The 27,675-nt window shown below is 32.7% G+C and overlaps 4 protein-coding genes across 11 annotated transcripts in view; 3 read left to right on the plus strand and 1 right to left on the minus strand.

Annotated features, from left to right (window-relative positions):
* On the plus strand, window positions 1-823 carry LOC135831890 (DNA-directed RNA polymerase II subunit RPB11-like). The gene is made up of 4 exons (XM_065344733.1): window positions 1-202; window positions 279-368; window positions 441-618; window positions 686-823. Exons 1-4 carry the CDS (start codon window positions 150-152, stop codon window positions 719-721), a joined length of 357 nt encoding a protein of 118 aa, XP_065200805.1. The 5' UTR covers window positions 1-149; the 3' UTR covers window positions 722-823.
* LOC135831887 (CAP-Gly domain-containing linker protein 1-like) lies at window positions 824-23,752 on the minus strand. Of its 8 annotated transcripts, none has more exons than XM_065344724.1 (19): window positions 23,103-23,751; window positions 13,266-13,325; window positions 10,895-10,957; window positions 10,309-10,461; window positions 9,994-10,203; window positions 9,719-9,911; window positions 9,448-9,640; window positions 8,185-8,256; window positions 5,938-6,078; window positions 5,705-5,869; window positions 4,253-5,338; window positions 3,381-4,161; window positions 2,987-3,306; window positions 2,734-2,757; window positions 1,988-2,469; window positions 1,820-1,902; window positions 1,580-1,730; window positions 1,323-1,501; window positions 824-1,242 (listed from the first exon to the last, which is right to left on the minus strand). In XM_065344724.1, exons 1-19 carry the CDS (start codon window positions 23,212-23,214, stop codon window positions 1,196-1,198), a joined length of 4,515 nt encoding a protein of 1,504 aa, XP_065200796.1. In that variant the 5' UTR covers window positions 23,215-23,751; the 3' UTR covers window positions 824-1,195. The 8 variants fall into 8 exon arrangements, with proteins under 8 accessions (XP_065200796.1, XP_065200794.1, XP_065200797.1 ...); XM_065344722.1 differs by having other exon boundaries at window positions 9,415-9,640; XM_065344725.1 differs by lacking the exon at window positions 23,103-23,751 and adding an exon at window positions 22,135-22,406 and having other exon boundaries at window positions 9,415-9,640.
* A 310-nt stretch (window positions 23,753-24,062) lies between these two features.
* On the plus strand, window positions 24,063-26,227 carry pelo (protein pelota). The gene is made up of 9 exons (XM_065344732.1): window positions 24,063-24,287; window positions 24,399-24,491; window positions 24,562-24,712; window positions 24,793-24,906; window positions 24,983-25,123; window positions 25,203-25,425; window positions 25,490-25,682; window positions 25,752-25,858; window positions 25,944-26,227. The coding sequence occupies exons 1-9, from the start codon at window positions 24,247-24,249 to the stop codon at window positions 26,087-26,089; spliced, it is 1,209 nt and encodes a 402-aa protein (XP_065200804.1). The 5' UTR covers window positions 24,063-24,246; the 3' UTR covers window positions 26,090-26,227.
* A 560-nt stretch (window positions 26,228-26,787) lies between these two features.
* The window catches only part of rl (Mitogen-activated protein kinase rl), a 45,519-nt gene continuing 44,631 nt past the window's right edge, over window positions 26,788-27,675 (plus strand). The window contains exon 1 of the mRNA XM_065344739.1: window positions 26,788-27,053. Coding sequence (XP_065200811.1) covers window positions 26,932-27,053 — 122 coding nt within the window. The 5' untranslated portion in view covers window positions 26,788-26,931. The remainder of the gene's footprint in view (window positions 27,054-27,675) is intronic.

A 27,675-nucleotide genomic window follows, 5' to 3' on the forward strand; every position in this document is an offset into this window, starting at 1 on the left:
AATGAAACAGATAAGAGATGAAGTTTGAACTTTGAAGATTGAACTTGAAGGTAGATGGTAGATCAATTTGAAACTCCAGCGTGAAATTTGATGAAAAGAAAACAAGTCTAGTAAGACTGGGTTAGTGATTCGCGATTTAATTACTCAAAATGAACGCACCGCCAACATTCGAATCATTCTTATTATTTGATGGCGAGAAAAAGTAAGTGATAAGAATCAGGAAGAAGTCATAAATTCTACGTGAAAAGTGTATAAATAAAGTATTCATTTCATTTCAGGATTTTGAAAGAACTCGATACCAAAGTGCCAAACGCTGCTATTTTCACCATTAATAAAGAAGACCACACCTTGGGAAACATGATTAGAAAGTGAGCAAATATTTCATCAAGTTACCCTATTTACCTACATTATTATAGATGTCTAATCAAGTGATCTTACAGCCAACTTTTGAAAGATCCTGCCGTTATCTTCGCCGGTTATAAAATACCTCATCCTTTAGAACATAAATTCGTTTTGAGGATACAAACAAACAGCAGTGAATGTGCTCCGCAAGATGTTCTTTCCAATGCTATAACAGATTTGATTTCTGAGTTATCGCTGTTTGAGGAAAGATTTCGGGTGAGTTATTACGTGGTGTTTGCAATGAAAATTTTATCGAGATTTTAATGAGGATTCTTTTGTTCAGGATTCGTTACGTGAGAAACGAGAAGGTTTGGAATAATGTTATTCATCAGTACGAAAGAAGAGTTATCGTAATTAATATTATTGTAATTTGCTAAGTATCACAATTGTTTTTCATAAAATACATTTTCATAAATGAAAATGAGTTCTTAACAATTTTATTTTTATTAAAAAACAAAACAACAAAAATCGCAGTTACATCAACTGATATCAGGCACAATAATAAAAAATAAATAAAATTATAACGGTGATTTAAATTTGCCGCTAAAAAAAGATTCAACGAATGCGAGTCATTAGAAAACATACAGTACTTCTTAATTCTTACATTACATCGATAACAATAGTATAGTTCAATTGACATTTTACATTTACAAGGAACAACAATATTACAACAAAATAATCAAATCAACCGAGCACAAAAGATTAAAAACTATAACAAAAATATATAACAAATCACTTCCTTCAGGATTACCAGTGTACCCGATTATCAAATGGAATTTTGTAATTTATCTGATCAGTAATTTTCTTCATTGTTGCATTGTAACGTGTCATGGCCAAATACTAAGAAAAAAAGAATGGATAATGTAAAACAGAAACGTCTTTCATTACTCATATCATTATTAATCCAAGTTTTTACTCACTTTCACAGTTTTCACAGTACGGTCTGGGGGGTGGTTTAACTTTAGACGTAGTGTCTCGTTTAGTAGGAGGAGGCGAAGAATTCGACTGTTTCGGGCAGTCCTCTGTCTCGTGTAGATCAAACACATCGCATATGTCACAAAATTGGCGCGGAGCAATAAACTTTGGTTTCCTACATTCGCTAAAATATAAAATTTTTTGAAATTTATGAAAAAATGTTGAAAAACTGGCGAAGTAATGCTATACAAGTAATACTGACAGTGCTTCAAAAGGATCTTTGTTTTCCAAATACTGTATTCTTTCCAATAAATTTTCATTTTTTCTTTGCATATCCACTATCACGGAATTTAAAAATTGCACTTGACCCTCAGCTAATTCTTTGGCTTCGACCAGCTTGGTATACTGATCATCTAAACAGAAGAAGAAAAGCAGGTGCCTATTGCTCATCACAGATTTAAAAATTCACGAAATATAGTAAATACACAGAAACAAAAATTACCAGGTACAGCAACTACGTTATTATTGAACTCATTCGATTCGCTTTTCGTTTCAATTTCCGAGTAAGAATTTTTTCCTTGTGACCTAAAACAACAAATGCATTAAATGAGACACATATGTTGTAACAAACAAAGACCTCAGTCCTGTATTGCTGTATTCAAATACTCACAATGGTATTTTTGAACCGCTGCCGTTGGTTAATTTACTTTCATTGGTAATAACACCGTTAATATTACGATTAGCATTATCTAGATTGCTTTTCAATTTTGTTAATTCTTCCTTGACATTTTCCAATTGATTTTTCACAGTTTTACATTCTTCTAAAAGATTTTCTTTCTCTGACAATAAACTTTGAATACTTTTCGTAGAAGTGGCTATTTCAACTTGATACTTTTTCTCATTGCTCGACAATTCGTCATTCAAAGAAACTATTTTTTCTCGAAGAGAAACAATTTCACTATTTATATCAGTGTATTCTTTTTCTTTCAATTTCAAATTTTCGTTAGCGTTTTCAAGATTTTTCAAGTTTTCTTCCAATTGTTTCTTTTCTGCTATTATTTCTTGTTCTTTGTTCAACAAATTTTCTTTCAAAGTATTGAGCTCGGATCTCATATTTTCTGCTTCCTTCATCAAGGACTGATTGGCATTTTCCTGAAATTGATTTTGAAAATATTAAGTCCAGTATAGAATCAATAATTATTCGTTTACAATGCACAGATAAGCCTACAGTTTCACACAGAAGTGCAATAAAAAGTTTTAAGGAATCATGAATAAGGAAAACAGATCAAAAACAAAAATTGAAAACTGATCTACTGATTTTAAAAAGAAAAAAATAGAAATATACGAGAGAATCAATGCACTGCAAAAAAAAACAACACAACCTAGAATGTACAATGGTTCAAGAATATTACTTACAGCCAACGCACTGGTAGTGCCCAACTGAATAAAGCGAAATATGACGGACAAGGAAGACAACATTCAAAAAAACGTATTTGAACACAATGAATATAATAAAATTATGAAGATTATTAGTAGCACTAAGAAAGGTGGATTTCCTTCCGTGTTCTATTATAAATATACCATACAAAAAATTTAGAATTCAACTCCAGAAAAATAATCACTATACGCTTATCTATAGAAAAATTATTAGACGTATACATTTACTAACCAAAGATTCCTTGTTTTTTTCAATTTCTTTGAATTTCTCCAAAGTTTCGTCGCATTCCGATTTCACTTCAGCGTATTTTGTACTTATTTCAGAAATGGTTTGTTCTCGTTGGAGCATTTCTTCATTTATTTGTTCATTTTGAGACGAGTATTCTTCTATTTGCCGGTCCAGAATATCTTTTTGGGATGAAATCTCCTGGAGATGACTTTTCGCCAATGAATTTTCCTGTTTCAAGCTCTCCAGCTGTTGTTCAAGCTCATTTTTACAATTCTCCAGGCCTTTAAATGAATTTTGCATGAGCTCGTAATTATTGCGTAAATCTGCGAACCAAATTATTACAGATCAATTATTTCAAAATGTCAAACAGGAATACGATGAAAAATAATTTTTTTACCTAACAAATAAGAACACACGTTGTCTAAGGAAGCTTCGATATCGGTTTGAGCAATAAGAGGATTATTCGAATTATCGCCCAGAACTTGATTCAAGTTTTTCAATTTATCTAAAATATTTTTCATGGTATTTTCACTATTCGTCATTTTTTCACTCAAATCCCATTCTTTTTTCTTGAATTGTTCGCATTGGTATTCCAATCCTTTGACTTTTTCTTCTTTGCTCTGATTTTCCCGAATCAGTTGCTCTATTTTATTTGTTAATGTTTCGTGCTCGTTAGAATTTTTAGCCTCATTTAACGAGACACTCACTTCGTAAGACTTTTGTAATTCGTTGAATTCTGTTTTCAATTCGCTCTTAGCTTCGATTTCGTGTTTCAGTTCTTCATTAATCTTTTCTACCTCTTTTTTCAATACGCTTTTAGCTTCGATTTCGTGTTTCAGTACTTCATTAATCTTTTCTACTTCGTTTTTCAATACACTTTTAGCTTCGATTTCATGTTTCAGTTCTTCACTGATCTTTTCCACCTCTTTTTTTAGATGCTCTTTCTCTTTTTCTAACGTTTCGCACGCAGTTTGATTCTCTTCATCTTTAGTTTGTAATTCTTTTTTCAAAGCCATGGTATCTTGTAAGAGATTTTCGCAAGCGGACGATTTATCCTCTAAATTTTTTCGCATAGTGCTTATTTCCTTCACCAGCTGATCTTTATCCGTACAAGACATTTCCATATTTTTGAGATTTTCTTCAGAAATTCTTAGCTGCTTCTCTATGTCATCTTTTACCTGTCAACAATATTACACATTGTGATTCTAAGTATCTTTTCATGCAAAAAAATAAGTTGAAAAATAAATCCGTAAGAGTAAATAAATTTACCTTGTTAAGTTCGGCGTATTTATTTTCAACGTTTTTCAGTTCATCCTTCTTGCTTTCAATGGCTTCCAGGTACTCATTCCTAGCATTCTCTTTCTCTTCAGTGATTTCTTCTATGAGCGAGTCTTTGCGAGAAATCACTTCAGCGAGCGTTTCAATTTTTTCTAGTAAAATTACATTATTATGAGAAATTTTCTCCAACTGATGAGATAACTCCAGGAACACATCTTTCAATTCCTCTGGGCACTTTTCAATCAATAATGACAAGGTAGCATCTTTTGATCTGAAGGCTGATATTACGTTGTTAGCCGTCTCGCTACCCAATATTACACTAGTTATCATTTCGTTTTCATTTTTCAAATCGTTTGATAACTGAGTCAAGGAGTTGATGGAAATTTCAACGTAATTTTTCCATTTATATTCACTGGCACTAATGACGTCGTTTAATTGCTCGATTTGCTTAGTCAGCTCCTCTGTTTTGATTTTATTCTCGTCTAATTCGAATTGTAAATTATTACTGGCATTATCAAGTTCACTTCTTAGTTCTTGTTCTTTGGTTGCCAAAAGAACGTTAATTCTTTCAATTTCGTCGCATTTTTCTCTAACGGATGATTCTAATAAGGCAGCTTTTTCTTTCAAAGAACGTGTTTCACTTTTAACTAGATCTTTCTCATTTTCAGCATCTGCAAGTTTTGCTTTCAAAGTGAGAATTTCCTGCGATGTCTTAGTTTCCGTTTCGTTACCGATGGCCAATCGCTGCGCAGCTTCTTTTGTCAACCTATCGATAATTTCGTCTTTATTTTTTTCCACTAACTTCATGCTTTCTATACATTCTTTCAGTTCTGAATATTTGGTCTCCAAATGAGTCTTTTCTTCGGTCAGCGAAGCTAAATGTTTTTTAACTTCGTTCAGTTCTTCTGCTAAACGTTTATTCAATTCGGCTGGACCACCGGTTTCAGACAAAGATAACGTTTCATCATTGTTATCAGAAGCTCTGGAGAGTTGAGCGTCGCATTCAAGAGATGCAAGAGGAGAATTTACGATGTTTTCCAAATTTTTCAATTTCTCTACATATTCATTGTTCAAAGCCTGCAAAATAAAAAGACCAAGTAAGTATTGTAAATACTTTTATGCGATAAAGCATAGTTCTTAAAGTTTGGAAAAAATAAGACGGGTCTACGTAAAAGTTGGATGGAAGTTGAAGCTATAACAAAAATGAAAGCTAAAATGTTGACAAAAATTATTTATGCATAAGTTCTGGCCTTGTTCACACTCTACAGACATTTCAAATTTTAGAGATATTTCACTCACTTTCCCTCCGTCCCAACGCTCTCCAAATTATTCAAGTTCTTCGATAAAAAACCTACTTCAATGAGGTGACTTTTTCACTATACTTTCAAAAATTTTATGTGGGTTCTTATGAGGTCGAAATCATTTAAAAAATATTTTGCTAACCTGTATTTCAGACTTTGTAATTGATTCTTCTTCATAATTGAATTGGAGGTCTTCGATTTTCTTACGTTCCTCTTCCAGCTGGCTCACCAACGTAGCTTTATCTTTTTCCAATTTTTCAATGGCTTGTTGGAACGTCGCCTTTTGCAATTCCATTTCAGCGCAAACCTAAATAACCAAACGTGAATTAATCGAGAGTTGATCTAATGTAATCTTCAAAAATCATGTAAGCATACTTCATTGTGTTCATTTATTTTAGCTGCTAATTTTTTCTCGGCTTCTTCAGCCTGAGTTGCTGCTCTGATAATTTCAGCTCTCTCTAATTCTTTCCCTTTCAGTAGTTGTTTGATGTAGTTTTCTTTTTCTTTGAGTTGCTCCTGAAGTATAACAGTTCACAAATATGTTAGCACCTTCAAAATTGAATTCAAAAATCAACATTTTCAATTGTGATAATACAAGTGAATGAAGTAAATCTGAATTTTGATCACATCGATGAAGAATAGGTTGTGATTTCACGTGAAAAATACCACAGCATGTAAAACTACTTTTAATGAGGAAAAAAATGTTTCAAAGAGACAATGAAACCAGTTTTTTAAGAAGTAACACATATTTTAAGAAATACTTACTTTTTATTCTGAAAAAAACAAAGATCTATGGAAGTATAATCGCAACCTAATTTCGCTTTTGTACCTGATGCCACTGCCAGAAATTAAGAATTATATGTATTATGTATATTGATGAGCATAGAAAATTAATGCAATCTGTTCCCGAGATTTCGTTCGACTTCGCAGTGTAAAAATAACCAAAACAAATGGGAAAATCGAAATATTCGCCTTGAACATTTAGGTGCCAATAATTTAAAAATAATTATTCTCCGCTGAATTCTAACGATTTTTTTTCTGATATAAGGAATTACTTATCCCAAAGTTGAATATATGTAATAACATGCAGTACATAAAATAAAATGATTCATGCTACACCATGCGAGTTATCAATAAACATAACAAAAAGTCAAGCTATCTTTAACATCTTACTCAATACAGATTTCTTGAGCAGAAATGTAGAGAAGTATAATACATATAGACCAATGCACATTACGATGATTGCTCAAGCCACGTCGTATGATACCTCTCAAGTAGGTAGGTATAGATAATATTTTCAAGCGAAAAAACAAATAAAGGCAGCTCTAAATACAGATACACAAAAAAGCAAAATAATACGAACACTTAAAATAAGCCAACCAACAAGCAACACAATCAATAAATATACACAAAAATTAACATTTATTTGAACTGAAAAAATTTAAATAGGTACCCTTACACTACATTTAATCCAAACATTCGAATAATCAAGTGGTTAATAGAATAAATAAAATTGTGAATTTAATGCTTATAGGTTAACTCCAAATTGAAAAAAATACTGAATTCGGTGGTCAAATTAATAATAGTCCGACTCCCAATCGGGATAGTACACTTTTACAACTCGAACCTATAGTTTAAAAACAAACAACTATGATCAGTGAATATTCCTATAGTAAAGTTACCTACTGTTAATTTTTCAATAAAGTTAGTTTTTGAGTACTAGTTTTCCTGATTATTTATTCGTTAGACATGTCAGTATCACGGAATAAATGAATTAATTTTTCCTGAAACCTATAAAATTTACTAGAAATTAAATTTCGTCCGCACATATTTATTATTATTAGAGGTGTCCGATTGTGAGAAAAATTTGTGACATTTGAAAGAATAAATTGATCGATTAATAATTCGACACAGAGGATAAGAAATTTAATGCAAGATATTAGTACACAGATCGGTAGCGAAATTGTAGTATTAAGATAATTTTTTTAAAAAGATTAACAAGATAAAATTAGTGCCAACCGAAAAACCATAATGTGAGGGCGCATACGGAAAGGGTCCTTATGACCAAAAAAAAAAAAAAAGTTCTCTAAAATTGTTGTAGGAACCCTTTACTGAGTTCCTACAACAATTTCAGAGAACTTTTTTTTTTTTTTTTTTTTTTGGTCGAATTGTCCCTTTCCGTATGCGCCCTCACATATTATTATAGATAATAAGGATTATGATAATTATTGTATTTTCCACAAACATGCAAGAAGCTGTATTTTAGTAAACATAGCAAAATCGTATTTTCTTTTAATGTTATCAGTCATCAATCATCATGCATAAGACTAAGAGCAATATCTTCAAACATGCAATTAAATAGCAACGACTGTTTTAGGAACGCAAAAATGGACCATTCAGGGTGTTCACTTCAGTAAGCGAATGTAAAGCTGCAAAATTTCATAAACCCACCCAGCATAAATGTCACAAAAAAGAAAAACATCACCGAGTTATGTGATGAACATGTTGCCTATTTATTGAATGAAGGGGCAAATATAGCAATTTTTACACGTGCAAAGTGCAAGCAGGTATAATAATTAATACAGTGCCAATTATACTAGAAATAATAGAGCTTTTAAATACCTGTAGTGGAGATTTAGGTGCTTGAACAGTAGATGTGCGAGATGGCGTTATAGAAGATCTCGGTGTTGCTTTCTAATAAAAAAAAAATCAACGTATGATAAGAATCATATACGTTTACGTATGTACTACATATAATACACAAGAAAATAAAATTATATCTGTACATTGATATGGGTACCGATTAAGAAAGTCAGGTGAGTATTATAAGCAAAATTATTGTAGCCTACAAGTGTTTTTAGCAGAGTTTATTTGAATTTAAAAAAAAAAGTTTCAATCAAGTTAATTCGCGGTTTTATTAATTTAGAAGATACATATTATATACAAACTAAAAATTTTCAATTTATTTCAGCTCAAGTAAAACAAGCTTGAATGATGCAAAATAACATAGTATTAGCTTTTAATATGTATGTACCTACTTGAAAAAAAATTGAAATAAAACTTTGCATGGGTGTGCGCACGAAGTTTAGTATTGAAAAAATTTACCTACAAAGCTATTGAACTCATTTACTGTGATACGTGCAATAACGCATTTCAAGCAACCTACTGCTAAGAAGCATCGAACCAAAATTTGGGTTACAGAGGATAGTTGATTTTTTGGCTGGAAAATTCAGTAAAATTTTGAAAGAGCAATACGTTCCCCTTCTTATCTTCAGAGCACTGGAGAAAAACTCAAAACTCCAAAAATTTTCGTTTTCTTCATATCATTTCAACAGAAACCCTAAAATTGACTGGCGATGGGGTGAAATTCAAAATGTGTAACCTTTACCTTACTTGAATGGAGAATTGATCTGAAATTTTACCTCACAAGTTTTCGAAATTTTCAATCAAAATTGAATAAGTCACAATGAAAAGGACATAAATGTCAAAAATGGTGGTTTTTAGAAAAACACGTTTAAAGTTTTGTAACGATTCAATTCTCACGATCTCAAATATTTCAACTCACAGGAACTGAAATACATGTAGAAAAATTCCTAGAAATTTCACCACTAAGCGATAATGTATTACATCATCGCTCTAGCGGTACTTTAGTCGTAAGATCTGGTGGTTAAAACGAAATTTTAAAATAAAAAATAGGCAATTAAAAATTTTCTTAATTGTCTCAACTCACGGGTAGGATCTTGAAATTTGTAGATCATGTGATCCACGGGTAGGTAGGCAAGTAAATTCAACTTGAAAATTAAAAATAATTAATGATTTTAAAAAGTTAAGCAAGCAAAAAGCATTAACTACCTGTTTGTTTAATGAATTCACTCCGAGTCTTACCCGAGAATTACTCTTAACACTCGAAGCACTCGTATTGATTGTAGAAGCAGTAGTTCGAATCGAATCAAGAGTACCTTGCCGTGTAATACCACCAGGATGAACAACGCACGACGCTTTTTTATTTGAAATTGGCGATCGACTGACTTTTTCTGCTGGCACAAACAGACCGAATTTCGGAGCACAGTCGAAGTATCTAAAATCAAAATCACATTCGAATATGACCAAAATAACATTTTTGGATATTGGGTACTTTCAGATTCGCTATATTTACCTTACACCAGCCACCGAGCCATCATTTTTTCCCAGTGGATCGTCCAGTTCAATGCCACACCATAATCCAGCTCCAAACTCGGTATTTCCGTAATACCTTAAAATACCCGCTTTTGAACCATGGCTACTTTGCACGATCACTCTGTCGCCGATTTTTATATCAGGTCCGGTTGAATTGGCAATACTACCGTAGCCTGTAATTAATACAGACACCAAAAAAATATGTACTAATATAATTATGTAGTTTGCATATTTGTTTAAGCTCAAAGTACATACTGTAGGGTAATTGAACTCGAGAAGATATCGAACTGGTGGGTGAATTAGCCAAAGTTGACTTTTGTTCCGGAGTTACCGGAGTCTTGAGCAGTTTATACGCCTGACTCGGATCAACGGGGTATCTCGTTAATCGGCTCAATCTTGAGAAAATACCACGACTCGGCGGGCATTGAAAATATCTTATACCGGCTACCGATCCGTCATTTTTACCTAAACAGACAGTTTACAAATCTATAAAATGAGTAATCTTCTCATTTAGATACGACTCGCATTCTCGCAGCAAACGCTCTGTGATGATATGTACAAAAAACCTACCAATTGGCTCATCTAACACGACTCCGGCCCAATCCCCGGGTCCAAATTGGGTCTCTCCAATAAATGCAATAACTCCTGGTTTACTACCACCAACCCATACACGATCACCAACAATAAAACTGTCGGTATCTTCTGTCAGCATGCTACTGGCGTCTGTAAAAACCGTCATAATTAATAATTGATACATCGTCTAGGAAAATTATTCGCAAAATTTAATCCATTTTTGTTCCATTGAAAGCTCACTCTTGCAAGGCATCATCAATATCATACAGTGGCGTAGCCAAGAGGGGCGCAAAGGGAGCCATAGCCCCCCCCCCCGTGAGCGAAAATTCAAAAAATAAGATGCGCAGAAATGGACGTTTTTTGTTTTTTGGACCCATTTTTGAAACAAATTTTCACTCTCGCTTCGCTTGAGCAGTAATAATTTTACCTTCATTTTCAAAAAATCATCACACATCGCTAAAAGTTTTCAGAAAATTACCTCCAATTTTGATTTTTTTTTTATGCCTAAAACTCTGGTTACTCTCCCCCCCCCCCCTCGAGAAAATCCTGGCTACACCACTGATATCGTACGATTGAAGCTTACCGGATTCTCGTCTTCGAAACGAATGGTCAAATTTTAAGTTTTCCCAGTTTGTAGATGAGTCTTCTACAGTACCATGAAACAAGCAACAAGCGAACCAAAATTAAGCAATAACACACATAAATCTACCAAACCAGCAATTACCTAAATACGGAACTAAATAAGTACTTTTAATTGATATGGACCTACTTATGCAGGCTGCATGTCATATTGCGTTTAAAAATGTATAATAACGCATAGACGTTGCATTTCACACCATCAGACTGAATGCGATTTACAGCACTGACTTTCAGATATCGTATCCTTTTTTTCTTTGTCAAAAATTCTATTTTTTGGAAAAACTAAATCAAGTAGCTCGATTCAGTTCAAAATGCAATTGAATAATGACTACTACATACAAAGATATGATAATTGGCAATCATAAGTTACGGGTGTTCCGTAACAAGCGTCGAAAATTTACCTGTGAATATAGCAACTCAAATTACACAAAATGTGAATTTGTTTGCCTACCCTAGCAACTGAAGGAACACAAAGTGTGATTTTGAACAAATGTTTCTTAAATATTTTTATTTGCTTTCTTGAAACCAGTTTTGAAATGACTTTTTTAAAAACAATTTTGAGTAAACTAGACTTCAAAAAATTTGAAATCGGGTTTTTTCAATTTGAGTCAAGGTATTTCAGAACAGTTTTCAACCGTTTTTTGGGATAATTTTAAACTTATTTTTCAACAATACTTTACGAGATACTCTCTTTAAACGAGACTAAATTAGACCAAACGAACACGTTCTGAAAATTCAAATTTTAGGTGCTAAAGGTCATACAATGACAGACTCTGGAGTGACCCAAAAGTTATTGTTTTCAAGGTGGGAGTATTAAAATAGTCTACTCTCAGGGTTCGTTTCGTTAAATATACAGTTTTTTTCCAAGTTGAACACGTAAAAAAATGTTGTGCTCGAGTTAATAGAAAACCCATTTTCAATCATCCTCGCCCAAGTCGACAGGTAATGTTTTCGAGTCGTTCCGGAGCCTCCGGTGAATTTTTGAATCGTTAATGGGGTTGGATTTCATAAGGGCATTTCTAATAGAATTTTTTGAAAACTGGAATATTCAAAAATTCACTGGAGGCTCCATAATGATTCAAAACCATAATCGCGATCAACTCGACAGATCGCCAACGGGGTATGAATACAGAATTTGAGCTTTCTAGCAAACGATTTTTTCGAGGGGACAATAGTATAGTCGAAGGTGAAGTTTCAAAAATATTCAGAGCCTAAAATTTTGCCCACTTAGAATACAGCTTTTGAAAAATACTGATTATTTTGCAAGAGATCAAAACATCAAACTACGCGGTTTAAGATAAAACGATTTTCATTTTGACACAGACATTTTTTTAAAAAACCATCAGGTTCTCTCATAGACAAATATCTAATTAAAAAATTGTACTCTCAATTAGTTCTCAATCGATCAAGTAAGTAAGGTACCGAGTAAGATGACTATTATTAGATCGCTTCATCACATAACACAACGAATATACATGTGCTCCGAACTTTCAAGGTTGGTCGTTTTTATTTTATTATTATTATTATTATTATTTTTGCTAGTAACCTAAATCTACTCGTGCTAAGCACACACAAACATCTACCAACACTAACACAAGCGCAAAAACTTATAATAATTGGCACACATTTTGTATTCAGCATCCCGTGCTATTTCAAAAATATACGTAAACAATAAGACATCGCTTTTGCATAAAATAGGTGCACCATTTTGAACTATAAGCGACGTAACTACCAAACACAATTTTCAACTCGAGCTGTCATCGTTTATAATTTTGACTCATATCAAAAAATTTCATACATCTTATTAACAGACAATTTACTAACCTTAAAAAAATTATTCGTTCGATAATTGGGGCTGTACTTCGATAAGCGAACGTAAAAAATGAGCAACAAAAATGTTTCAACAAGATTACCAATTATGAAAAGATAATTAGAGCGATCTACAATGATCGGAAACATTTTCCTAGTTGTCTGCAGTGCCTTAACTTTATTGTCAATTTACGAAGGGTGAATTTATCTACGTAATTATTATCTTAGATGGGCGTGACAATAGACAATCCCACTGCAATTTAAGAAATTATATAAAAACAAACACCAGTACCTACCTAATTTTTACACTCAATTACGCAATGTAATATCAAAGCTAACGAGACCAATTTTATGCACAGCACAATGCATAATTAAAAATTGCCATTAAACACGTACAATTTTTAAAACTACTTCATTAAACAATTAATCAACCATAACAAATACATACATACACAAACCTTTACAGGAAGGGTAACTGAAAAAGTTTAGTATGTACATGTACTTACCGCTTATAGATTTTCGGTTCGCATCTTTGGATAATTTTTTCACCGTTGAATGGAGACCATCTGCAACAAAAAAATTGGTATTTAAAATGAATTCAACGCGTGTATTGAGGGCTAGGTTTCTATTTTCCTACATGTTACTTTACCATCATTAAGACATATTCGTATACATATTCAACAATAAACCTACTAACAATATTCTAAACAAAAAAAATGAGACATTGAAAATTTACCATAAGTACCTAGTACAAATAAAAATGGTTTCCGCTTCTGCAAAAGTGAAAACATTAACGCAATTTCGAAATCAGCATACATAAAATTAAGACACGTTTGAGATTACTCTCTCGCTTACAGGTACACTTGAAATCAAGTTGACTGAGTGAATTTTATTTTAATTCCTTTAAAAATGAATCATTCATTTTCAAAACGTGCTTATCTACTTTTTTGTCCACATTTGTATGATTATGAATGATTTTTAACGTTGTGAATTTAATGGTGGATTTTTTTAATTTAAATTTTGTTACAGGGCGAAAACATCAGAAAACACTGATAACTTCGTGATGTTTTCGATTTTTCTCGATAAAACTGGAAGAAAATTGAAAACATTGATTTTTCACGATATAGAAGAAATTTTATTATAATATTTGATGATAGCTTGTAAGAGAAAGCCTGAAATCAACGTTCAAATTGTGTCTTGATCTTTTGAATTTACGAGTAAGTGTTTGTAATTCTGTACTCCAATGCAAAAAGGATGGAAGTCCAATAGTCCATATGACCAGGCATAAGAAAAGGAGGTTAGTGTGTTTAATGCAGTTTGATACAGGGATTTTAAACTTTTCAGTTCAAAATTTAAAATGCGCACATGTTTCTCAAAACTGCACTGAACACACTAACCTCCTTTTCTTATGCCCGGTCATATGGACTTCCATCCTTTTTGCTTTGGAGTACAGAATTTCATTTTCAAAAATCAAAAAAACAGGGATTTATAGGTAAAACTGTAACTACATCAGAATTGAAAAGACCAGTATATACATTCATGAATATGAAAGTTGATTTTATTATTTTTCAAACACAGTGCTCCCCGATCACCGACCACCCACCACCATTTTGAAAAAAATAAGGGACTGAGGAATCTCAACGAATCGATTACGAAAATTAGCAAGAATCGACACACCACACCATATTTTCATATTTCTTGAAGAATTTCCTTCAAATGGAGCGGAGAAGGGAGGCAGAGGCTGGGGACCATTGCGTGGATATATCCAAAAACTAATTATTAAACGATGCGTTGTACATTGTTTTCAATTTTTTGATATTTTCAACCATGTGTAACGGGCACTGGTGGAGGGTTCAAAAGGGGCCCAGTTAAAACGACGAAATGAGTTTCGAATGTAGCATCATCAAATTTGAATTTTTTTGGAATTTTGATCAAAATTTGAGCACCTTGTGCCTTCAAGGGAAGTTAAAATCCCGTTCTGAAAATGAGTTCACAATGATTAAGCTGTTTACCCAAGAAATCAGAAATCAAATTATCAGTGAACCGAATTTTTTCAACATTTTCAGTAAATTCTCTGTCAATTTCGTTGCATTCCCATTACATTTTAGCAGCTTTTTCACCCAACGCAATCTCAATGTTACTCGTATTTTATTCATTCATACTTCTTTTTCAACGATTTTTAATAATAACACCAGACAACTTTTTTTGGCCTTTTTTTGTGTTCGAGTTGAAAATGGACTTAATCGATAGTTTAGACCACAAAACAAAAAACAGAGTGGGATTTTTCAATTTGAGTTGTTTTTGTGGTCAGGAGAGATGATGAAAGTTGCAAAAATGGATGTTTTTGTCCTATTTCACGAGTTTGTGGCGACATCAGTATCATGTTTCAAAAAAAAAAAAAAAAAAATCATATTCGAATTCATACGCACTTTTTCAAGTACACATCTTTCCCCGATTTTTGATTTTCGAAGTTTCAAGCGCATAAGACTAATTTTTGCTAAATACGAAAAATTCAATTAGAAGTTCGGGTGAACACAGTTCCGCGCCATGATTACGTGGTGGAGTAACGCCAGCGTCGCGCGCTTTGAGTTTTAAAATATTATTTGTACAAATAAAAATCTTCCGTATACGCTTGAAACTTCAAAAATCAAAAATCGGGGAAAGATGTGTACTTGAAAAAGTGCGTAGAATCCAAATATGATTTGTTTTTTTTTTTGAAACATGATACTGATGTCGCCACAAACTCGTGAAATAGGGAAAAAACAGTCATTTTTGCAACTTCCAACTCAAATTGAAAAATCCCACTCTGGTTTTTCTTTTAGGGTCTAAACTATCGATTAAGCCCATTTTCAACCCGAACACAAATATGCCGTTGCATAGTGTAATCAAAAAAATGTTTGATGAATCGTGGACAATTTTTACAACATTTTGAACAATTTCTGCATGATTTGATCTCATTTGGATGATATTTTATCAAATTTTACATCCTTGCAAAACAACTTTCCAGTATATTTAACGATTTTCTGCAAACCTTTTTTGGCACGTTTTCAATTTTTTGAAGCAAAAGGGGATTGAAGAAGCGCGATAAAATATGAAAATCTCGCCTTTTTCAAGTCGATTTTTCCATCAAAATTCATAGTATTTTTAGATTAGAAAATATTTCCAAGAATTGAGATTCCCATGTATTCGTATGTTTGCACGTCATTTCCGAAACTGCTCTATGGTATGTATTTTATAGCGTGCTGGTGTGTGGGTGTATTGTGTTTGTTAATTTTTTGTAACGAGCAAAGTACTTTACTATTTTCGCCATGTTTTAAATAAAAAAAAACACAAATTTTTTAGGCATTAGTAAGAAATTTGAGACATTGGCATACTATCGGTAAGTGGTTCCTTTTAAAGCAAATTTAATTTTTTCACATTTTTCATTTTATCGAATAAGTAAGTATAAGCTGATCACCTCCGCATATTCCCCGCCAGTACTTCTTTAAAACTTGTTACACCCAACTAGGTTTTTCCTCAAGCGGATAAATATGTTAATGTTACGATCTCAATAAGAAGGTGTTAACATCACCTGTTCGCACATGCATTTCAGCTCCAGTATCAATATTTGGGAAATTTTTGCATTTTCAAACTCCCAGAGAGTTTTATTTTCTGGCAAAAAATCAAAGCAGTTGACTCCGCGGCATCCGCAGTCGAGAGAGAAAAAAACAGACGATGTCAATGGACTTGGAAACCACAATCATTCAATGTTAATGATACAAAAGCAATAAGAAGGCAATGGTCTTGAATTGTCGATGGTAATAAAAAATAAATACCGAGACACGGCCATATACGTCATTCTTGTTACAAAACACAACAATATTAAGTAGGTACGTTTTGTTATTGTTGTTCAGATTAAAACGAAATTGAACTTTTTTTTTTCATTCATTGTTGAATTCGACACACGAGATTATTAAAAGTGTATAGGTAAGTGTTGATGTTGATGTTGATACACTTTTGCTTTCCTGAACTCATAAGGAAAAAAAATATGTAATGTGACCTAAACACGCCGCGCCGTATATACTTGATATACTCATGCATGTATTATGCGTACCTTACCTACAATCGCAGTCACCTTAACTCTCTGTACTAAAAACAATCTCTTCACTCGGTTCAGCTCGCAAGTTGGATTTATTTAAATCACAAATATACGTACAGGTATAAATAGTAGGTCATAGAGATCGTTAATGAGAATTTAAACTGCGTAAAAATTACACGCTATGGCGGTCAACCACCACCCACAGATTTTAAACTCTTGTACAAATATACTACTTATACCTATACGTTATTGTGTGCTGTTGCACTATCATTTTCAAAACGCTATTATAAGAAACTCGATCGCGCAAATCCAAATTTCCTTATACAGAGAGTTGGATTGTTGTAAAAAAATTCGCGCATTAACATAACGTTATTCGAGATTCGATCATCGCGATCGGATCAAAGATATCGACAAAGAAGTAAGTACCTATACGTTACGTACATTAGGACATGAGCATTTCCCGGATGACACATTTGCAGCGGTCAGTAGGTATATTTGTGAACAGAATGTGTAACTGTACTTGGATGCTTGTCTCGTTTTGGTATTGCATGATGTATCGTGTATTAATCGTCGGTATTCCAATTAATTAAAGTCATCCAGGGTTAATGACATTTCCAATTTTAGTACCAAGACCAACGTGCTGGAGACGTATCAACTTTAACCTACTTATGACCACAGCCATTTTCGTCGGCGGCGGAGAAGAATTGATAAAAATCGTAGCTTATTAGGAATTGAGATTTTTAGGTCGGTTTATTATAGCGGTGTCTGATATTACACAAGAGTTGTCCGCAAAAAAATTTAATCACGTTTTGATGCTCAGGAATTTGATGGACCGATGGTATTGATTCTAAACAGACATATTTTGTAGTATTGATTCAGTTAGGTATCATAATTTAAGGCGAGTAAAGAATCCTCTGAGACCAAACTGCGTATTGACAAAAAGAAAAAAATTGAAAGAAACGAAGCTCTTCTCGAATAAGCTGAATACTTGGGGCACGATTTATACAACAACAAAGAGCCAAATTACAACTACTTACAAGTGAGTAAAAATTAGTAAAAATGCTAATAAAAATCTTTTTTTTTTTGGGTGTTTGTAATTACTTGATTATTACACCCGTCGTATGAGATTTAAATCGAGTTGGTAAGGTCAAGTTTTTTAATTAGGTCTAGGAATTTTTTAATTTCAGAAGGGTCGTCTGGTATGAATAGGGATCTTTCATCTATTTGTAGGGACAGTCTGTGCTGATGTAAGGAGGGACAGTGAAATAGTAAGTGTTGGACAGATATAAGTTCTGACAGGCAGAACTGACATGTGGGTTTTGGGGCCTTTTCATAGAGGTGATTGTGTGTGATTTTTGTTTGGCCAATTCTCAGTCTGATTATGTTTATTTAATTCATTAATTTTCATTTTTACAAGTACCTCATATTATTTGCAACTTTTCGGAAAATTTTCAACAGTTTTCTAAAAAAAAAAAATCAAAAAATCATGAAAAGATCATGAAAAACCATGTTTTGTACATGACATGCATAAATACTGAAGAAAAATTATTTTTTTCGTTTTTAAAAATTCATTTCATTGTAATTTTTACTGATACACCATATTACCTGCAACATTATGAAATGGTCAATTTTGACATTTGAAAAAAAAATTTAAAAAAAACGATTAAAATAGTAAAAATACTTATAATAGGAAAGCCTAAAATCAACATTTGAATTAATTTGAAAATTTTATGCAAAGGTCCGATTAATCGATTACGGACGATTGTAAATAATCGGTGATTATATCGGGTATAATCAATTATAATCGTAATCATTGCACCTCTGTGCATGTGTAAATCATTGAAAAAAACTACGAGTGTGCGGAACACAAACACATCTCATACACGGTCCCGGTCCTTCCAAAACTGTCAGTAACTTCGCAGAACGTAATATGTATAATTATTAATTATATGTACTTCGATTACCTTGAGAAAATTATATTAAAAAAATGAAAAAATTCAAAACGTTACTTTACAATATTTTTTTGGATCTAGATGAGATTTTATGGACAAATGGTTGATTTTTTTAAAAATATGAATATAAAGATCCACCCCATCCCATTCGTAAACATGATTCAAGAGTCCCATGGTCAAAAATTGAATGAAATTGAACATTTTGTCAGTCAAAATGTCGTCTTTCTATCTTTAAATTTCCCCATTGTTCAAGAAATCAAAATTGGCCAAACTCAGGTAGAAAGCTGAAAGGTTTGTTCGTTTTTATGACTCGGTCTAACCGGGTCTACACTTTCCTTACTCTCCTTACTCCGCTCTCCACTTTTTACCCCCGAGCGCTAGTGAATTTAAACTTACCCGGGTAAGAAAGTGTAAGAAACCCTGTTAAAAACGAACAAACCTGAATTCTCAGGAGTCCATCTTGACCGGAATCGGAGCACCTTATCGATGACGTCATAAAACTATTTCTCGATGTTTTTTTTCTAAGTTTCATTACTCATTAGAATTAGAAGGGTTCTCAATGTTTTTAAAATTTTTTTTCTGTTTTATTTTTCGCTTCATCACTTGTATGGGAGAAAATCGTTTTTCGACTGGAGTAATAACTGAATAAGTGAATTTACGTAAATTTTGATGAGGACTTTTCTCAATTGAAATGAAATTTTCTCGTCAAATGGTTTGTTTTCGAGCAGATACAACGACTTAACGAAGTATTTTCATTCACAGATTGTTATGAAAATATATTTTGAATTGAAATTACGAAATCTCGAAATTTTTAGTGAACACATCACATACCAAGGTGATACCAAAATGTTCAGAATTTTATTCTGTTCAAATTCAAAATAGTTTTTTATCCACAGGTGCTAGCGTTTACCAATACTATTTAGAATTCATTAAAGCTCAAGCCTCAAAGTTTGATTTTTAGGTTTTTTTTTACTCTGCATCACAGGTTTTTACAACTTTGAACTTTGAGCTTTAATGAATTTTGAAAGGTAAACTAAACGGCGAGCCTTTGTGTATAAAAACCCATTTTGAACAGAATAAAATTGTAAACTTTTTGAAACACTTATGTGCTCATTAAAAATTTTGAGAAATTAAAATTACATACTCAACTCAAATCAAAGTGTACTTAGACTTACATTACTACTCATAGTCATAGCAATCCGTAAAGTAGTTTGTTTCTACACGAAAACAAAAATTGTTTACACCATTCGACGAGAAATTTATCAAAATTTACATAATTCATTTATTTCTACAAGAAGTTGAAAAATTTCTATCCTATTAAAATTTGAAAACTTCTAATTCTAATTTCGTAATTTCTAATGAGACTTTGAAAAAAAAAACATCGAGAAATAGTGGTATGACGTCATCGATAAGGTGCTCCGATTCCGGTCAAGATGGACTCCTGAATTCTCTAAAAATTTTATAATGCTTTCGAGCCGTTCTGAAGCCACTAGCGCACTTTCAATTTTTCTTTCTGAACTCTTATAAAGCATCATTGAAAGATCAATTCAAACCAGTCGAATCAATTTCAGGTAGGTACTTATTTTGTATTTTGTATGAAAAGTTCTCTATTTGTTTCTAGACGTGTGGCATGGCCGTTTTAATTTTCGCAAAAAGTTGAAAACTCGAGCGTCCTCGTTTGACCTCGACCGAATCTCATACAATTTTCGAAGAATATTTTTTTACAAAATTACAAACACAATGTTGTCTTCAAGAATAAGTAAAGCCAAATGCGATATTGATATTACAAATTTGTAATGCAATGGATTATACTAGTTCAGTGAATTTTTTTCTGATCCTATTTTAACGGATGGTGGTAAAACTTCAAAACAAAACTTTTTTTGTACACCCTGTAAAAGTAATCAACAGTTTCATAGAAGTTTATTTCAAAATACTCAGCTAATTTTATCAACTCATCGCAGTGATGGAATCGTCGCCGTTTATGAGATGGAAATCGTAATTCGCATCGTAGGCTTCATGAAGTGCACGAAATGACCAAATGACTCATTCTTTAGCTAAATCATTGTCTGATCTTTTACCATAATGGATTATTCACTTCATTTCGTACAAACATTCCTGAGGACGTTACGAGACGACAAAAAAAAGGAAAATATCAACGACGAACAATCTTTACGCGGTAATGATTACAATAACCGACATACTCGTACTTAAACGTAGGAGTTGGAGTTTGTTACAGAATCTAAATACAGCTATTAAACATCGTTTAATTAATTCGGAACTGTCGAGTTCTTCTAGGGTGTGTACTGCTAGACTATCGTTTAAGTATTAGTAATAAACAGAAGTACCGAGTTAGTAGAATAACGTGCCCAAATTATTCAAAATGAAGGCCGTATTGTAACCTGACGATGGGTATAGTTTTCAAAAAAAATAAAGCGTTAATCAATTACAAAAGAACATCGCGTCATCTCTTATTTCTACTACTTTATAAGTACATACAACCTACAAAGTACAAACATACCTAATTGAGAAATAAACATTTTGTTAGTAATATTTGAAAAGTCTGAAAGGGCGAAAAAGGAAGCGGCCGTCGTCAATCGTCATCAATATAACATCAGCACTGTTTGACATAATGCACAATTTGAAAAATCAATTACCAAAGTACTTCAATTAGTTCGTCGTACCTAGTCCATGTATTCGTTAAAGTAGATGCCTAAATAAAGTAGGTATATATGTGAGCAAATATATAGGATTACCTTTTGGTAAACATTCGAATTAAGTGATCATTTCATTCAAGAAAAATTATAAGCAAAAGTAACGTCCTGTGATGCGGCTCTCTGTCTCTCTTAAGCAAGTTAATCACAAAATTTGAAAACGAATATGAAAATTAGGTATTTGAAAAAAAAATATGAACAGTCAATTTTAGTGTACGGAGAGTTCTATTTGAAAAAGTAAGATTTTCTAAAAGTGATTCCAAAAAAGCAGGATTTAAATGCTTAAGATTTTTATTTACCTATTTATTTATTTTTTTTTGAAAGGAGATTTTATTTTTCCTTGGCCTGATTGATATCAAAATCGAGAAAACTATCGATTTAGAAAAATATCTTCTTGGCAGCTTTTGATGAAAGATTAGAATCAATTTTTGCCTCGAAAGCTCTCAATTATTTCATTTTTAGTCTCACCATAATAATTATCTTGAAAACACTTCTTCTCTAAGAAAGCAAAACAGAACCCGTCGGTACCCCGACACTTTCACCATTGGTTAAAAAAAAAAAAATGAGAAAAATTCGTCGAGAAGATATAAAAACAAATTGAATTTCGCAAAAGATAACAATAAACAATACTGACCATCTTCTCGGCAATACGTTTCGAAACTTTCCAACAACGGGACAGTTTTCTGAGAGAGCATTCTAGTAAATTTCTTGATCCTTTTTATTACAGATAAAATGTCACCAACTTGTCTTCAAAGTTATAAAAAAATATATTCTGTCACAGATCGATCGTGTTATTTTGTAAACTTCTTACAAATATCACCGAGTGTTCTCAAATGATAGGTAAATAATGAAAACACAAGACATAGTAACCCTAACCTTGATGGAGGAAGGCTAGCCTACGAACAACGGCATGAATTTCATACCTGCCCCCGCAAATTTTGCTGGATTGAAAATCGCGCGATGATTTCAGCGGTAGTACGGAAATGGAAGTTTAAATTTTCAAGTCCCAAATAGGCAATTTATGAGCCAATGAAAATCATTTATTCTGTTATGAAGATTTCACATTTTTTATCGAACGTATGTATGTATTTAATGACTACGTGAGTTTTATATGGCAATAAAAGTCCGTCGACATTAAATTACCCGGAGAAACGTAAAATATTGATACGTAAGAGCTAGAAAAATACGCATTTTCACGTGAAGGATTCGACAGCTTATAGTTAGGTACCTAGTTAATCCAAAATTGTGACATGTGAAAGGAAGCAAAGTGAAGCGATAACCGACTTTTAGCGTTTACGAGCATTTTGTTATGATGGGCAGAGATCCAATTATCACGAGCTAGACATTTTTTAGTGATTTGTTTTGATTTCGACTTCGAGGAATGGTGCGAATAATATTCCACTAGATGAACTCGTGGTTTTCAAGTAATCACATCGAACGATTACCAATCCAGCGGATAATAAAAAATGAAATGATACAGATTCATGCAATTAAGTACAAAATATTAGACTAGAGAATTCTAGAAAATTAAAAACTTATTTTATCTTGAAAGATTAAAAATGTTAAAGTGACTTAAATGAAATAATAAAGAATTAAGCTCACCTGTCGAAGTGGTTGAAATATCTGCATTTTTTTCTCCATAAATATTAGATGGTCTGGCAATCTTCGAAGGTGGCTTCAATCCTGATGTTTTATTTGAGCTTGAAACAGACATTTTTAAGCACAGTTCCTGGATGACTAGTCAATTTCACTTTCAAGTAAGTAAACTTAAATTCGCAGATTCGAACTTGAGAAACGTTAAGGATTCATTGTTCATAAAGGAGCACGATTTGCTGAGTTCAACTACAAACGAAATAAGCCAAATTTCACTGGCTTACTACACATACACTTATTTCACTCTAATCCATGACTTTGGCAAAGATTTGATTTTGTAATAAAACTTAAGAACAATGATCAACAACGATTATAAGTACCTAGTTCAACATAATAAAATGTCATTTCTTAAACACTGGTTAGTACATGTGGATTACATACAAAAAACGACGAAAACAATTAGAACAAAACAAGGTCCTTTCATTCCGAAATTCAACACAACACAGCTTAGAAATAAACGTTATTCAGTGAATAATTTTAATTAGAGAAAAACTATGGAATATAACACTAAAGTGAATAATTTATGTATACTACGTTAACAACCAACTCGATTACAATAATAATTTAATTGAATTAAATCAGTTACGAAGACGTAAAGAGAGAGTATTCCCTTTCTTATCAATAAAATTTTTTTCATTGCTAAAAAAAAAACAATGTTGCACCACATATAAAAATTGTTTGTATAATTCTTTGTTTCGTGCAAGATAAAAATAATTAAATTGGGCGAATAAGAGACAACCGTATTTCATAAATTCTATCTAACAAGTAAGAATTGGAAATATAATAATTTCAGCCTCGTAGGAATCAATCAATAGCAAAAAACTTAATTGAAGAACTTTTTCGAAATGAAAATTCATTCAATTTTTTGTCATCCGCTCAGCAACACTGAAACAAAATTGAAAGTTCGGATTGATTGATAACAATCATAACAATGCAACTTTACAAATTTTTGAAGTTGTTCGTTCTAAACTGGACAATATGTTAAATTGTTTGATTTTAAATCCCAGGAAACATTTATTTTTTCACATTAATCACGGATTGACATATTTATTGAAGATTTTTGATTCTACCGAAGAAATCACGTTTCACCGAGATGAAACTCGTACATAGAAATATTGAAAAAGATGGCAAAGGGTACGTACTTAGTCATTCTTAGGTTTCATAGCTGCTATACAGAATTCAAATTGGTCAATAAGGCTGCGATGCGGTTCACCGCTAATTTTCAACTGACTGTTCATGATTTAGGACCATAACATTGATCCCAGAGGAATCAGAGGACATGTGGCATGCTTACAATTTGATAGCCATCGGAGATGGTGTTCGTGCTTCCACAGTCAGGTAATTGATTAAAATCCTCAAACGTACAGCGAACAAGTCTTGCTTCATTGCAATATTTCAATTTTTTTAGGAAAGTTTTGAATGAATCTGCCACTGGGTCAACAACTAGTAATCGAGTACGAACCACTCTGACGATAACCGTGGAAAATATTGATTTTGATACTCAAGCTTGTGTTTTACGATTAAAAGGTCGAAATATCGAGGAAAATCAGTACGTAAAGGTAACGTTAGTTCATTATTACGAAGGAAAATTTAATAACGTTTTGAAGAAGAAAATTCTCATATTTGAGGAAAATTCTAGTTGGGAGCATATCATACGCTGGACTTGGAATTGAATCGAAAATTCACGTTGACTAAAGACGAATGGGATTCTGTTGCGCTTGAAAGAATCGAAACCGCTTGTGATCCCACCAAAGTAAAATTTCATGTTTCTTATCTCGTTTTAGTGATTTTTTGCATAGGTACTATACATATTAATGCACAAATTTCAGAGCGCTGATGCAGCTGCTATTACTATGCAAGAAGGATTAGCGTATATTTGTTTAATTACTTCGAATATGACTATTGTCCGAGCTAAAATAGATGTGCATATTCCTAAAAAACGGAAAGGAAATGCTCAGCAGTATGAAAAAGTGAATATTCTTACAAATAATAATAACTAGGAATTCGTGCCGTTTTAATCTGATTTTTTTTTTCGGTATTTGATTTTAGGGGTTAGCCAAATTTTATGAAATGGTTTTGCAAGGAATTCTAAGGCATGTAAATTTTGATATAATCAAAGTCGTACTTATCGCAAGTCCGGGATTCATTCGGGATCAGTTTTACGAATATATGTTTCAAGAAGCAGTAAAATGTGATTATAAAGTATTGATAGAAAATAAGAGTAAATTCTTATTGATACATTCGTCCACTGGCTTTAAACATTCGTTGAAAGGTAGTAAATGTTTTCTTATAATGTTTGGTTATAAACATATTTTACTGAGTATTCATATTTGCAGAAGTATTATCAACTCCGGTTGTGATGTCCAAAATGGCTGACACTAAAGCTCTATCCGAAGTAAAAGCTTTGGAAAAGTTTTATGAAACGCTTCAAGCTGATCCAGATAAAGCGTATTATGGAATCAACCATGTGGAAAAAGCCAATGATGCTCAAGCAATTGAAACACTTTTGATCACGGATAGTCTTTTTAGGTTAGTGACGAGATCAATTTCATACGTATTTAACAAATATCCATTCAATTCGTGACGTTTTCAATTCAGATGTAATGATGTTAAAGAAAGGAAACGATATGTGAATTTAGTCGATTCGGTTAGAGAATGTGGTGGCGATGTTAAAATTTTTTCAAGTATGCACATATCAGGAGAACGTAAGTATTACGATAGGAATACGCATTGTTTTCAAAACAAATTGAATGCCTTTGTATTGAGAAAAATAATTTTTTTTCATCGTAGAACTTACGAATTTAACCGGCGTAGCAGCTATTTTAAGATTTCCACTGCCTGATCTCGATGAAAACGATAGCGAAGACGAAAGCGACGACGATGATGATCCTAAAAAATGTGATGATAAGTCAGGTGACAAAAAGAAGAATCGATGAAATAGACAGAGAAAGATTATACCTTATAATATGAAAGATCGTTAAAAACGAATACTTGATTGACAATTGTAGATTTTTTGAGAAATGTGAAATTTGTCAAATTTAAATGAAATTTAATAAAAAGAGACAAAATCCAAAGATTTTTTCCTTCTGTTCCAAATACAATACGAATAAATAAGTGAAAGACTCAGGGTCAGCATAGATTTCTTCACGCATTAATGAAAATCAAAATTCAAAAAATTGAGAAAAGACAATGACAAAATTCGTCTGTTGGCTCAACATGCTCAACATTTTCGGTCTTCACTGTTTTGATATAATTATCGCTATAATATTCAGTTCAACTTCAACACTGTTCTGATTTCTCAGATTTCCGTTTTCTCAATTCAATACAATACTAAAGACAGAAGAAAGAGATGCAGCATTCTTGAATGAATTCAAACATTACACATTAGTCATTACAAAGTACAAACAAACTAAAATCTCTTTATTACAAATTTACAATCTCTGAAAAAAAAAGCGAAAAATCACTAAAAATGGAAAAGTAGTGATGTGTGGACTGTGTGGACTGATGACGTGATTACTAGAATAATCGCTGATTGGTAAGTTTTTTTTAGCGCGTTCTATCGGAATACTTTTAGAAATGGGGCGGGAGAGGGGAGAGAAGGAACTGAACGAATTTGTCTGTGGCTAAGATATTTCAGTTTTCACTTTTCAGAACCGAGGAAAGAAGTTATCATTATTTTATTATTCGGATTCGGAATTTCGAATGTAACTACAGGACTGTTTATTTTACGCTTTGGTTTTTAAAATTTCAACTTGAATTTCGAAATTTATCCGAGCAAATGGCGACTGAAAATGCTGACCAACAGCAGGTCGCATTTTTCGTGAAGGGCCAAATATTCGAAGTTGGTCCTCGGTATTATGATTTAGCGTACATCGGAGAAGGAGCATACGGGATGGTCGTGTAAGTGTTTGAAAACATAATAATCTAATGGCATATCCTTTGCCGGCTACCTTTAATTTAAGTACCTACGAACGAAGAAATTTGAAATTCGCTCATTTCGCGATACAATGCTGAGTATTCCGTCGGACTGAAAACTTGCATTTTAGCATTGTTGAACATGAATAGTTCCTGAAAATCGTGTATTCCAATTCCTCTCTCTATATGTATTGTTTCCTAACATTTTAAAGTTAAAATTTCAGCCTGTGAGCATGCTGTACATTATAATCATAGTGCGAACGTGCTAAATTATCTTGGAATTTGATGAGTCGAAGTAGAAGTACTACTTGAAATTTTGTTGACAACGGGATAAATTACATACGCAGCACAAGCACAACTTCGTGATATTGCCTGAAATAATATTGACTTCTGTAAAAAAAAAAAAAAACGGTACTCCGCTGATTTTCAAATTTCTTTTGTAGTAATGATATTTTTGGAGTTCACCGGCAAATTCAAACGTCATTAATTTTATAGATTTAGTCTAAATAATGCACTTAGTACTTCCTAATGGGTAGAGTTGAATCTAATTGAAGTATGGAAGAGCACTGCTTTTTCTCGTAGTGTTATCTCCACGCGTTGCTACTTG

Source organism: Planococcus citri, chromosome 1 (assembly GCF_950023065.1).
Source record: "Planococcus citri chromosome 1, ihPlaCitr1.1, whole genome shotgun sequence".
In the NCBI taxonomy this organism is placed as follows: domain Eukaryota; kingdom Metazoa; phylum Arthropoda; class Insecta; order Hemiptera; family Pseudococcidae; genus Planococcus; species Planococcus citri.

Excerpts from the sequence above, each read along its gene's own strand:
- LOC135831890 (XM_065344733.1), top strand. The coding sequence starts at position 150 with ATGAACGCACCGCCAACATTCGAATCATTCTTATTATTTGATGGCGAG. Across the intron at positions 203-278 it reads TTATTTGATGGCGAGAAAAA|GATTTTGAAAGAACTCGATA; the intron begins GTAAGTGATAAG and ends ATTTCATTTCAG. Across the intron at positions 619-685 it reads TGTTTGAGGAAAGATTTCGG|GATTCGTTACGTGAGAAACG; the intron begins GTGAGTTATTAC and ends TCTTTTGTTCAG.
- LOC135831887 (XM_065344722.1), bottom strand. The coding sequence starts at position 23,214 with ATGTCTGTTTCAAGCTCAAATAAAACATCAGGATTGAAGCCACCTTCG. Across the intron at positions 9,641-9,718 it reads GGCTCGGTGGCTGGTGTAAG|ATACTTCGACTGTGCTCCGA; the intron begins GTAAATATAGCG and ends TTTTGATTTTAG. Across the intron at positions 1,243-1,322 it reads GTACTGTGAAAACTGTGAAA|TATTTGGCCATGACACGTTA; the intron begins GTGAGTAAAAAC and ends TTTTTTTCTTAG.
- pelo (XM_065344732.1), top strand. The coding sequence starts at position 24,247 with ATGAAACTCGTACATAGAAATATTGAAAAAGATGGCAAAGG. Across the intron at positions 24,492-24,561 it reads GTTCGTGCTTCCACAGTCAG|GAAAGTTTTGAATGAATCTG; the intron begins GTAATTGATTAA and ends CAATTTTTTTAG. Across the intron at positions 25,859-25,943 it reads TATGCACATATCAGGAGAAC|AACTTACGAATTTAACCGGC; the intron begins GTAAGTATTACG and ends TTTTCATCGTAG.